This window comes from Mercenaria mercenaria, chromosome 8 (genome assembly GCF_021730395.1).
Source record: "Mercenaria mercenaria strain notata chromosome 8, MADL_Memer_1, whole genome shotgun sequence".
Classification (NCBI taxonomy): Eukaryota; Metazoa; Mollusca; class Bivalvia; order Venerida; family Veneridae; genus Mercenaria; species Mercenaria mercenaria.
In genome coordinates, this window is record NC_069368.1 from 16,088,233 (window position 1) to 16,101,894 (window position 13,662).

At 35.4% G+C, this 13,662-nt stretch overlaps 1 protein-coding gene across 5 annotated transcripts in view; it reads left to right on the top strand.

The window, feature by feature from the left end:
• Positions 1-13,662, top strand: part of LOC123522990 (polycystic kidney disease 1 like 1-like) — a 247,879-nt gene that overhangs the window by 191,936 nt on the left and 42,281 nt on the right. For all 5 annotated transcript variants that reach the window (XM_053549432.1, XM_053549436.1, XM_053549433.1 and 2 more), the window contains 3 exons: positions 2,605-2,696; positions 3,538-3,663; positions 10,810-10,901. In XM_053549432.1, the coding sequence (XP_053405407.1) occupies positions 2,605-2,696; positions 3,538-3,663; positions 10,810-10,901 (310 nt within the window). The remainder of the gene's footprint in view (positions 1-2,604; positions 2,697-3,537; positions 3,664-10,809; positions 10,902-13,662) is intronic.

The window sequence follows — 13,662 nt, forward strand, 5'->3', positions numbered from 1 at the left end:
TTGCTCTGTATTTTCGAGAAACTGTTTGACCCATCAGCGATGTTGCTCCATATCGCCTCCGACATCAGCTTCTTAAACACCAAGGGAGCCATCAATGGGTGGTCCATGAAATAACCCATGTTGTCTGGAGAACGTGTCTGATACATCCTTGAAGCAAAGAACGTGAAGGTGCCACCCCCATTGCACGCTGAATGATCTTTCGGTTAATCCTAACCATTAGAGAATGTAACTGAAGGTTGTTGGCCAACATACTTCTGGTATGATATGTATAAGCCTCGGCAAAGTGTGCCCGAAAGTCGTTTTCCAGGAGAGGAAGTATACGGTGATGCTGCACTTTCAAAGATGCAGGACATCTTGCCTGACAGGCCAACGCCTGGACGAGACATCTGATCTGTTAAACCAGATGTGTAAGAATGAATGAACAGATAGTATTAGTAATGCTGGAAATCATTTTTGTGCAGAAAAAAATGCTGTGGATAGCGTACAAGGTTGTCAAAAGACGAATGATGATACTGAATAGGGGCTGAATGTCTTTATATTTTTGCAGGTATACACATTGGCGGAAGATGATCTGGCAATTTAAATAATATGGCATAATTGTTGATTGATAATAGTGTCTGAAATGTCTTTAGATTGTTCGAAGGCTGCATGATGTTATCTTTGCATTGTAGATTTTATTGATCTGGCACCCTAGGGTATAACTGCCTGATGAGGGTGTTGCGTGGCGTTGATGACATTGTGAATTCATCTTTTGTCTGATTGGTCTTACTGGAAGTAAATGTGCGCATCCATGCAGAGATTGTTGTCATTGTTCGCAATTTCCTGCATTCACCAGGTTGTAACTGTGGAGTAAACCTGATGATCTTTTGCATGCTTGTTAATAGTGGCAGATCGGGTTTTAAAGTACAACATTTATTTTTTAGATCAAAAATGATTGCACATAAAATAGACAGCATGACAAGGCATCACAGAGGAAGAACCAATATTTAAGACATTAACAAAAAGGAAAAATTAATGATGGAAACATGTGTAAGAAAAAATGTGAACTTTAAATAATTCAGAAAAAAAGTGTGTTACTTTATTCAATGAAAATAATTTATTATTATACCAGATTTATATAGCACCCTTTTCATGATAAACACGTTCAAAGGTGCTTTACATGTAGCAAACGCAGCCACACAGGACACGAAATTCATCCTCTACTTACTAGTACAGACACAGAGTGATCTGACCAGAGGGACAGAGTGAGATAAAGCCCCCAGAACAAATAGAGAGAAATCCTTTTTAGATATAGACTTGTACGGCTAACTTAGCTTAGCTCTTTGGGAATTGACAGTCTGGTTCTTTAACATGCCCTGTGTATAGCACCAATACACACAAAGCCATCTTTCCTGGGAAGAACCAGTACAGGCCTCAAAGTTAGGTGGGAGACACTCAAGAGCATCTCAGAAATTTCCAATGCCTGGATCTGGATTCGAACCCATGATTGAAAAATTAACATTTGAACTTTTGAGAAAGTGTCTGTTGTTCAATTATTGGTCTTTTCTCGTTTTGTTACAGTAGCGAAGTAGATTTAATGATAGCCAGAAAAAAATCCATGCTGTGATATGATGGCTTCATCTAATTTTGCTGAATATACCTAACAAATAATCCCTCAAAAAGATTAGGTGTAAGACTGCAGGTTGTTGAAAAAAATAATTGAAAACAGACTATGGCTGGCAGGAAATGCATTAAATGGATTGTGATATCATACAGTTGTTCTTGTTAAGGGGACTTCTTACAAGGGCCCTGTCCTTGACACCCAAGACAGGCCACTTGATCATGCCAAATGTCCTACATTAACATAAAATAATACATCAGTTACCGCATGGGAAATATACCCTCTGGATCCAGTATCTTAATATTTTCTTTTGCACTTTCACCCATGTTATTATAACACTATTTAAATGTACACAAACTATGTAAATGATATCATATTGTTGTCATGATTTATAATGAGGCTTAAAAAGAGTTGTTTTATCACAGTAAGTGATAATGAAACAGAATGAAAGACCCTTTACTACATATCTGATGTGTTGCTATTTGATTAAGTATTTAAAAAAGTAGCTTAGTCCTTGAAAAAACTGAAAAAGGTCCAAGAAAATGCCCTTGAATTTTATGACTGAAAAGGTATGGGAACACCGAGAGGATCCATGCAGAAGCTCTGGCGTCAAACTTACACTGAGTACAAAGGCATAAAGGTTCTGTTGTTCAGTCGAGATTGATCCTCTCATTATGGGATCTTGAAAATGTTTTGCACAGACATACACAATAATGAGATAGAGTTGTGTTCAACTCTAAAGGATTTAAAACTGTAATTTTAAAGTTAAGTTCATAGATGATGTTTATTTTGTTTAGTACTTGTACAATTTGTACATTTTTATCTTGTGAGTGGATTCACTTTTCAGGGGTTTAACACCTTTCAGTTATATATTATTTAAAGCTTTTTTGTATGTTGATTACGTATTTATGTGCATTTTGTTTGAGAAAAGTACTGATATGTTTCGGTGTATTACATATTATTAATTTATTATACAGGAAAAGGAGGGTTTTTTTGTATTTCAGAGGCAGTTCAGAACTTGAATGTTATTTCTTCAGCACTAACTCCTGCAAATGCCAGTGTTGTAAATGACACTGAAAGAGAGGAGAAGACAAAAGTAAGATAACTCCTACATATTGATACCTTTCTGCCATACATATTGCATTCTGTGTATCCTGCTTTTCAGAGGTTCTGTGTTAGTTTTATATCAGACCAAAACAGCTGTGAATTTGATTGAACATCAGATTTTTAGCTCATCTGACTTTTGAAAACGTCTTTGGGTTGTTATCCTCACTAGATCATTGGCATAAGTTAAGGCTGCTCTTTTAGGTCCATTTTTTTATACCCCCGAAGGGAGGCATATTAGTTTTCAATTGTCCGTCTGTTTGTTAGTTCGTTCGTTTGTCACAATGTTAACTTTTTGCATGAAGGCACTTTACTCATGAACCACTGCACCCAGGACCTTCAAACTTCACGTGCTGATAGTACTTATTGAGTACACGACCCCTACTGACTTTGGGGTCACCAGGTCAAAGGTCAAAGCGCTGCGGGGGCATTTGTCGCCATTAGTGACAGCTCTTGTTTAAAGTATAAAAGGTATAGCTTTAACTTAGAAACTTTGGACTCATTTATCATCATTACATGAATAAATAGGCCAAGAACCATGTCTCTCCCTTGCATTTTTTTCAGAATTATGGCCCTTTTATACTTAGAAAATTAAAATCTTTGTTTAGGTCAACTTTACCAAAATTCTGTAAGATAACATTTTTAGTCATCAGTAGGTGAGTAAGAAGGCCAAGAATTATAACTGTTACACAGTTGTGTTCTGTAACCTTAGTTTTAAAACCTTGCACCCCGTCGCCCTCCCATAGTTTACTGTTTACAGCAAACCACAGGCAGATTAGACTACATCCATCAACAGTGATTCAGTTTCATTTGATTTCTCTTTTCATTTTAAGATCCGTACAACAGTTGTGGAAAGCCTTGGAAAAGTAAATGTGAGCAGCTTTGATACTGTATCTTCTGTAGCACAAACTTTGACTGAGGTTACAAAGGTGAAAACTGAACTTAGTGAAAGTACTCAGGTGAGTTAGGCAAGTATGTGTCTTTGTTGGATGAAGCTTGTGGGAAATGTCATTTGTCAGTTATTGTTACTATATGCCTTACTTGTGGTTAGAAAAATGCATAGTTTTTAAGATATTCTTTCAGTACAAGGAACACAATTTTTAGTTGACCTGAGTCAAAGGCTCAAGGTGAGCTTTTGTGGCCACTTGGATGTTTGTTGTGCGTTATGCGTCTCTCAGCAATTTCTTGTCTGCACCATAGTGGTTTCATGTATGATTTGATTTTAACCAAACTTGCACATTACTTGTATCCCCATAAGATCTTGGTTCCTTTCTTGAACTAGCCATATCCAACTATGGTTTCCTAAGTTACAGCCCCTGAAAGAGCAAAAAATGGCTATTTTGGTCTTGTCAGAACAATAGTGGTTTCATTTTAATTTTTTTTATGATTGGATTTTACCAAACTTGTGCACAACTTGTTTCACCGTAAGATCTTTGTTCCTTTCTTGAATCAGCCATATTTCATCATGGGTTCTTGAGTTAGAGCCCCTGAAAGGCCCAGAAATTGACTATTTTGGTCTTATCTGTACAAAAGCAGTTTCATTTATGATCAGATTTAACTAAACTTGCACACAACTTGTATCACCATAAGATCTTGGTTCCTTTCAGAGTCTTGAACCTGCCATATTCCACCATGAGCTCCAGTGAAAGGGTCAAAACTGGTTATTTTGGTGATCTCCATGTTCAAAGATAACATAACTTTCTGTAGAATGGAAATTTTGAACATCACACAGAATGCATGTCCATACTTGTAAATTAGCAGTGCTCAGTCTGAAGTATGACCCTGGGGTCAATATATGCCACACTCAGGGGGTCCCTTGTTTTACATTGACTTATATAGGAATTTTTTTTTAAAGTCTTCCTGTCCAAAACCATAAGGCTTATATAGGGGGAAAACCTTTAAAAAATCCTTTCTAAAACCTTAAGGCCCAGAGCTTAGATATTCCGTGTGTGGTATGCTCTAGTGGATCTCTACCAGGTTTGTTCAGATCATGACCCCGGGGTCAATATAGGCCACGCCCGGGTGGTCCCTTGTTTTACATAGACTAATTTGTTTTTGAAGCTGTGGCTTAGAAATTTGGAACACAAGTATAATGTTTGATACAGATTTCAGTACTTATCTTGAATAGTCTTAATTGTGACCTGCTGACCTACTTTCTTGTTGTACCCCCCTCACAATGAAGTTGTAAGGGGAGTATATGGTTTCAGGTTGTCCGTCTGTCTGTAGACACAGTCTTGTGCGCACCAACCCTTGCACACAATTGAATGAAACTGCACACAAGTGATCAGTACCAACCCTAGTTGTGCATGGTGCATATTAGGTTCTTTCAGAAAAGTACTCTGCAGAGTTATGGAACTTTGTGTGTTGTTACTATGCTATATACATAGAGTCTGCATATGCAGTTTTGTGTGCACATAATCTCCTGAACCATTGCACACAATTTAATGAAACTTTGCATAAGTGATCAGTACCAATCTTACTTGTGCATGGTGCATGTTAAGGTTTTTCAGAAAAGTATTCTGCAGAGTTATGGGACATTGTTTTTGTTACTATACTATACTATATATATATAAAGTCTAAATATACTTACAGTCCACATAATTAGGCAGTCTTGTGTGTAGGGTGGGGGATGGGGGGCGGGTACATTCATCACCATCGATGATAGCTCTTTTGAAGTTACAGCAAAGAAGTTAGCTTTAAATTTTGAAGTTACTGCGAAGAAATTTGGACCACATATATACTAGTAATGTTTGATACAGTTTTCAATATTCATCTTGAATAGTCTTAATCATGACCTACTGACCTCCTTTCTGGTTTTTGAAGTTACAATATAAAAATTGGACCACCTGTATAATTTTTTATACAGATTTCGATACTCATCTTGAATAACCTTGATGTAATCTTGACCTACTGACCTATTTTCTTGTTTTTGAAGGTACAGCATAGAAATTTTGACAACATACACACTGTATATAACTTTTGATACAGATTTCAATACTCTTCTTATATTCTTAACCCAGACAAACTGACCTTCTTTCTTGTATTTGAAGCTTCAAAGCTTCAGCAAAGAGATTTGGACCACCAGTATGATCTTTTAACAGATTTCAGTAGTTATCTTGAATAATCTTTACCATGACCTACTCACCAAGATTTTTATTTTTGAAACTTTAACAAAGAAGTTTGTTCAAGCAAGCAAGCAACTTAACTCAGTTGAGCAATATATGGCCATCATGGCCCTCCTGTTATCTTTTGTGTAATAGTATAATAGTGGGTTCCTTAGAGGTTTTACAAAATCTGTATTACCTCCATCCAAGAAGGATCAAAACAACAAAGTCTCTGTCTTTGCCTGTGAACAGTTGATCATAAATACTTGATGTTGAACAGATTGTTTTGACCTACTTAGCAAGGTTTTCGACATGTGTTTATTGCTATCAACTGCCTTACAAGATACTGTTTTTGCTATTTTCATGTGATGTTACGTAGGATAACACTTTCTAACAAGCCTGCTTGGATATGGTCTTTCATACTGCTAGCTTTGTTCAGGGTGAGCTATTGGTATATGTTGGTCAGTTGGCCGTCCTCATGCATCAACAGATTTACTTAAACATCTTTTCTGAAAGTACTGCTCAGTATTACATCAAACTTGGTCATTAGCACTCTGGTATGAACATGTGTTAACTTTGTCAAGTTGGCCTCTTTGAGGATATGGCAGAGTTGAAAATACTATGTCTGTATCCATGATCAACAATTAGGTAAAATTTGCCGTCTTATCTGTAAAATTATCCCCCTTGAAATCACCTAGCTGTGCGATATCGATTTTTATCTGGTTGATATTTTCCAATAGAAACAAAGAAGGAAAAAAAGTTTGAACAAATATTGTTTTAATTAGAATGAACACACAATATTTATTGTCCTATTGAAGTGTTTGTCATTCTTTTCTCTTTACAAAGATACAAAAATTATTTATCTAAAATGAAGAATTAATGCTTCCCTTGGCGATTAAAAAACATCACTATCAGTCTCTGTTTACGCCATATAGTTACTGAATAAATAAGCAAAAACCTGTGATACGTATCTTATTCTTTCCCATGTAGCCACTTTATTCATAATTTGAGAATATTTATTATCCTATTGAAGTATTCTGCAGACAATAAATTTTTTATATATGTTTTTATTTCGAAATTATTTTAATGTCTTCTTGCTTCCCTAGACGTTTAAAAGTTGGTGATTTTTGTATTATTTCTTATTTGCAAGTGTCCGTGGTATTTCCAAACGCGTGCGGAAACGCACGAACTCGCCCGAAGTTTAGCTGCCGATGATACAGAAAGAGCTGATTGTTACAACAGAGTATTATTTTCAATTGGTAATTCTTACTGCATGCATCAATATAAAAGAAAGAAAGGTAGAGAGAGAGAGAGAGAGAGAGAGAGAAGAAGAAGAAGAAGGGAAAGTCATAACAATTTCATCAATTAGAAAAGAAGCTAAAGTATATAAGTGGTCTATATTTTACTGTTTGCTATACACATTTAGAAAAGTAGAAAAGAAGCTTGAGTATGTAAATTATCTATAATTTCAAATGATTATTTCTTTAATCTGGTTTAACGACAAAGATATTGTGCAAATGGAGAGGTATGTGATCAATTAACCAGGTGTGCAACTTGGAAAATACGTTTTATTATTGCAGATAATTATAGAAGTGATAATAACAGTGCGGGAATAATTTCAGTTATATTAAGGCGAACCATAGTTTTTGGGAATTACAAGCTTTCCGCAAAATAAATGTTACAGGGAAAGATGCTGACGTATCATGTTAATAAATTAAAAAAAAATCACAAGACATGATGCACGTTGCAACTATATATATATTTCTTTAAAAAAAAGATATAGCCACTGTCTCGTATTTTAAAGATTCGTTTAATTATACTTATACCCCTTAGTTTAAGTTTTAACCATAAATATGTTATAAAGAATTTATATGATGCAACATTTTGAATAAATTGTTTTCGAAGCCTCTGAAACAGCCATATAAAAGCACTTTTCGATAGTTGCTTATTACCAATTAACAGTTTTTTGCAAGTTTATTGCTTATCAACACCTTTTTATAAGGGGATTAGGGACTAGTTGCTTATTACCAATTAACAGCTTTTTGCAAGTTTATTGCTTATCAACACCTTTTTATAAGGGGATTAGGGACGATCAGGTCTTTTTATTACACAGATAATAATCTTCTCGTGATTGCGAAAGAGCATGTTTAATGAACGAGACTTAAATACACAATTAATGTATTTTTTTTTATTTTCAAGTACAAATGTTGTTAGATACATAAGATCAGATTTGGTTTATTGTCTCTCCTGAAAATTATTATGTACTCTCTCTGCTCCATATCATATAATGCTTTCACTTGCTGTAGGCATTGTATTTATGCAATAAATCGAAATTGAACTGAACTTAATGTATGCACAGCTAATCTCAAGAAGGTATAGCACGCGCTAAAAGATATGAAAAATCTGAAATCCCTTGTTCATTTAGTAAAAATATTCGTGATAATTATTATGAATAACCTTTACACTACTTTAGTGTCACATTATCCTAAATCTTTCCTAAAATACATTTTGCTATGATGAGCTTGTTTTGTTCTTGACATAGGTTTTCCACTTTTTATTTTAAAAATCTGACATTTATTAAATCAGTCAGTCAGTCCCTTTGAGAAACCTTGAGAAGTCATAATTCGCACATACTTTATTACACAATGACTGGCTCGGGGGCAAATAGGTTACACTTCCAATTGGAGGACGGACGTTTTGGCCACGGACGTTTTGGCCCGGACGTTTCGGCCTAGGATCTTTCGGCCTAGGATGTTTTGGCCAAGAAAATTTTTGAGGTAGGATGTTTTGGCCAAAAACAATTTTTTTTCCATAATATGCAAATTATGATCTGGACATTATTATGTTATCATATGTTTTACAGTATAATTGATCATTCTTATTAAAAAGATAATTGTGAATAAAATTTATTTTCATAACTCTTTTGGTTTGTTGTAAATGGCAAATATTTTCACACACACACACACACACACACATATATACAATGTACATGTACATATACAATGTTTATATGTATATATATATATATGTATACATATAAAAAGATTATGAAAAATAAATATAAAATACCATGAGTATGTTTTATTATCAGTTTAATTTGTTCACTTATACGATAACATTCTTTAGAATAATCTCCAGACCATATTTTGCACGATATGGAACCACAATTTATTTTTGGCCAAAACGTCCTACCCCTAAAAAATGCTTGGCCAAAACATCCTAGGCCAAAAGATCCTAGGCCGAAACGTCCAGGCCAAAACGTCCTACATTCCTTCCAATTAACAGGGTCTGGTGTCATAAAAAGATTCCTTTTACATTGTCAAGTATGTTTGCTAGTTTGTTTTTCTGTTCATTTTTCATTAGTGTGTGACAATATGTTTTTCAGATGTTCAGTACATAGCAAAATTAATTTTGACAAGTTAAATATGATTAAATGCAATCAATTAATTTATTACTTAAATTTTCACTCCGCAATAAATTGATTAATTACTTAACTTTTCACTCCATTGAATGTAATAATAATTTAAAAAAAAGACGCATTTCACATCTATTTATAATAACTGAAAATGGAATTGTCATGTTTGTAAGCACTTTTAAAAATTATAACTTTTTCCTGCTTTCTATTTTTTAAAGTAGTTTCATGTACATGTATGTTATGCTCGCCTAACATACATGATTTTGTGTATTTATATTTGTTTTTATGTCTCAGTTTCTTTAATGTAAAATATAAAGAAGATAATGTAGTGTTGATCATATTTTCATATACTATGCAAAATAAAAGAATAAATAACGTAGTGTCTTCTTTTTTTCCGGTTCGTATTTTACATTATTGTAAAACAGAATTAAACCAAGTTGATGACTATATTTGCTGTTGTTGTTTTACCGGTACTTAAAAATGGTGTAAAACAAATCACCCTTCCCACTACATTTTTACAGTAGATCTCTATCTATAATCCTTGTTTTTTATGATCGGCACCTCCAGTGATACGATAAGCGGAGATAGCCGAACCAATACGATCTGCAACACTGGCTAAAAAATATCCGATAGTGATCGATATTTAGCTAGACGGTCGAAGGGAGACAACAAGGTATAGCGTTGATCTCAATAAACAAGGAAAGATAATAGAATCGATTTTTGCCCAATTCTTCAGTATGATCATTGAAAGGTCCTATTCCAGATTTGTTCAATTTGGGGGCAATCAGCCCTTTGTAGAAGCAACTAAAAAAAGTTAAAAGCTTCTTCTCATGAACCACTTGATGAATCTTCATTTAACTTGGTCTGTAGCATCATTTTAAGGGTTTCTCCTAATTTTGCTCAACTGGGTGCACTAGGTCTATTGTAGTGGCTATTAGAGCTAAAAATGAAAATACCTTCAAACAACTTATCATGAACTGCGTGGTGGATCTTCATCAGGCTTTGTCTGTAGCATCATTACAAAGTCCTGTTTTAATTTTGTTCAAATAGGGACACTTGGCTCCGTTTTGGGGCTGCTAAGGGTTCTTTTCATGAACCACTTCATTGAATTTCATCTAACTTGGTCAGTGGCATCATTATAAGGTCCTTTTCCAATTTTTTTTTTCAAATGGAGGGAGGCACTTGGCACCATTTAGGGTCAACCACAGCAAAAATAGAAGGAAAAAAAAAACAAAAACAAAACTTTAAATGAACTGCTTTATTGCTGTTCACAAAGTGCTCAAAAGCAAGAACTTTTGCAGATGAGCGACTAAGGCCCGTTTAGGCCTACTGTTGTTGCTACTGCAGCATTTTGTCTCGGCAAAAGACGGTCTCAAATGATATGTGCCTATAAATATTAAATAAATGTACAATTCTTTATAGTTTTAGATTGTTTACCAATCTTTTAGTACCGATGGTTCAATATTGAGACTTTAGTGATCAAAACTCAGTAAATTGCAGCATACACTGATGTCCATTGTACATTATATTGAACATCAAATAGTATTGAATTAGTGAAAAATGACTTATCTTATAAATAATTACAGAACCTTGCTGCTGACCTGTTTGATAATTTAGCAGACAGTTTGGAGCATTACAGTGATGAAACTAGTATGTCAGACATTGTGGATTCTGCTGGGTAGGTATTTTGTCTTGCCTATTTCTAGACTTACATTAATTGTTCAAAGTAAAGAACAAATCACTGTACTCTGAAAAGTAATTTCAAATACTTTTTATCATGCCCCCTTCACAGAAAAGGGGGTATATTGTTTTATTCATGTCTGTCTGTTAATTTGTTGTTTTGTCTGTCATCATTGATTCCATACCTCATGTTTTTATTTCGATGTAAATGAGATGTGAAACCAAAATTTATAGTCCTGTTTGGGGCCATATAACCTATACTGTGTTGGTGCGCCGTAAAACCCAAATAAGTGAATGAAGTATTGCCATGCAATGCAAAGTCCCCTACTGGAAGGCACCTAATTTTCTCTATAGCAGTATAGCATAAAGAACTGAGTATAAACAATATTGTACTATATATACAGTATGTTATAAACAAAAGATTTGGATTAAAATTTGTATATATAAAACCCTATAGTTACATAGCATTTTTGGCCGATTATCAAAAAGGTAACGTTATTTATAGAAAAAAAAATCCATGTAAGTCCACACAAAACTCTTTACCAGGTAGAGATAGGTCAAAATACACCTACAAATTGGATGTAAATGCATGTTGTACCACAGAAAAGTGGTGTCGATTTTTCCCTACGGCCTGTAATAAGTAAGTTATAGTATAAGCTATTTATAGTAATAACAAAGGGACATAATTCTAAAAAACAAGAGTGCCTTATGGTGGTGAACATTTGTGCCAAGTTACATCAAAATCCCTCCATGCATAAAGAAGAAATGATCCCGACAAAGTCATTCTTGAATTTGGCATTTGACCTCTAAGCGTGACCTTGACGTTAGACCTAGGGACCTGGTTCTTGCGCACAACAATCCGTCTCATGATAGTGAACATTTAAGCCAAGTTACATCAAAATCCCTCCATGCATGAAAAAGAAGTGTTCCAGACAAAGTCATTCTTGTATCTGACCTTTGGCATCTGTGTGTGACCTTGACCTTCGACCTAGGGACCAGGTTCTTGGGCATGACACTCCCTCTTGTGGTGAACATTTGTGCCAAGTAATATTCAAATCCTGTTTTGAATGACAAAGTTATACACCAGACAGGAAAAATGTCCCATTAACATTTGATCTCCAAGTGTGACCTTGACCTTTAAGCTAGGGTTCTGGGTGTTGGGCATGACACGTTGTTTCATCATGGGGAGCATTTATGCCAAGTAATATTAAAATCCCTTGATGGATGTCAGAGTTCTGAACCAGACAGGAAAAAACCCTATTGACCTTTGACCTCCAATTGTGACCTTGACCTTTGAGCTAGGGGTTGGGGTTTTGCGCTTGACACATCGTCTCCTCATGGGGAACATTTATGCCAAGTAAAATTAAAATATCTTCATGGATGGCAGAGTTATGGACCGGACACGAAGCAGACCCTGTTCATGCCATGTTAACATTTGACTGCCAAGTGTGACCTTGACCTTTAAGCTAGGGGTCTGAAAGTTGTGCTTGACACATCGTCTTATTATGAGGTACATTTGTGCAAAGTAATATTAAAATCCCTTCATGGATGACAGAGTTATGGACCAGACAGGAAAAAAGCTCTGTTGACCTTTGACCTCAAATTGTGATCTTGACCTTGCAGCTAGGGGTCCGGGCATTCCTATAGTCCCCGAAACTGGTTTTCAACCAGTAGGGGACTAATAAATTGTCTGTCATCAAGTAAACATGTTGGTTTTCGATCAGTAACTAGATAGTAATTGAGATAGCACTTGAGCATAGATTCATCAAACTTCATTGGATGATAACCATTGGTTGATTTTGTTTGGGGATAGTAGGTCAAGGATAAAGACGTAAAAATCTTTTCTGATCAATAATTGGAAAATGCTTTGGCCTAAAATTGATAGCATGATTGCTTGTGGTCACTAGATGACTCTAGTTGTTTGATGGGTCAGTAGGTCACTTGTCAAGGTCAAAGTGACCTTGAGACTGAAAAAAAATTCTAATTAGTAACTGAGCAATCCTTTCGCCTAGGAATTTCAAATTTCATAGGATGATTGCCTGTTGTCACTTGATGAACCTTTTAATATTTGGGGTCAGTATGTCAAAGGTGAAGGTCAGGTAGTTATATTTAGACTGAAAATGGTTTCTGATCAATGAAAAGGGGATGCCCAGATCTAAGACTTTGAAACGTCACAGGATGATTTGTGGTAGTCTGTAAATAACCCGTTTTAGGGGTCAGTAGGTGTAAGGTTTTAGGGACCAAGGTCATAATGACCTTGTGATTTACAGAACAATTTTTTCATTATACTTTGGCCTATAGCTGCCAAACATCTTAAGTTGATTGCCTGTGGTCAGTAAATTAACCTTGTTGTTTAAAGGAGAACTAACCCCAAATAGCAATCATTGGGCGTGTATGTGTTTCACAAACAGCCCTTGTTTATAAAACTTGAATATTTTTATGCCCCCAAAGGGAGGCATATTAGTTTTCAACTGTCTGTCTGTTAGTTCGCTCGTTCGTCACAACGTTAACTTTTTGCATGAAGGCACTTTACTCGCGAACCACTGCACCCAGGACCTTCAAACTTCACATGCTGATAGTACTTATTGAGTACAGGACCCCTACTAACTTTGGGATCACCAGGTCAAAGGTCAAGGTGCTGCGGGGGCATTTGTCACCATTAGTGACAGCTCTTGTTAAATGATAAAAAACTGTAGTATTAAACTGTTACCTGAACTAGTGTTGATAAAATGGATTACAGCTTTTCTTCTGTTTTTGAA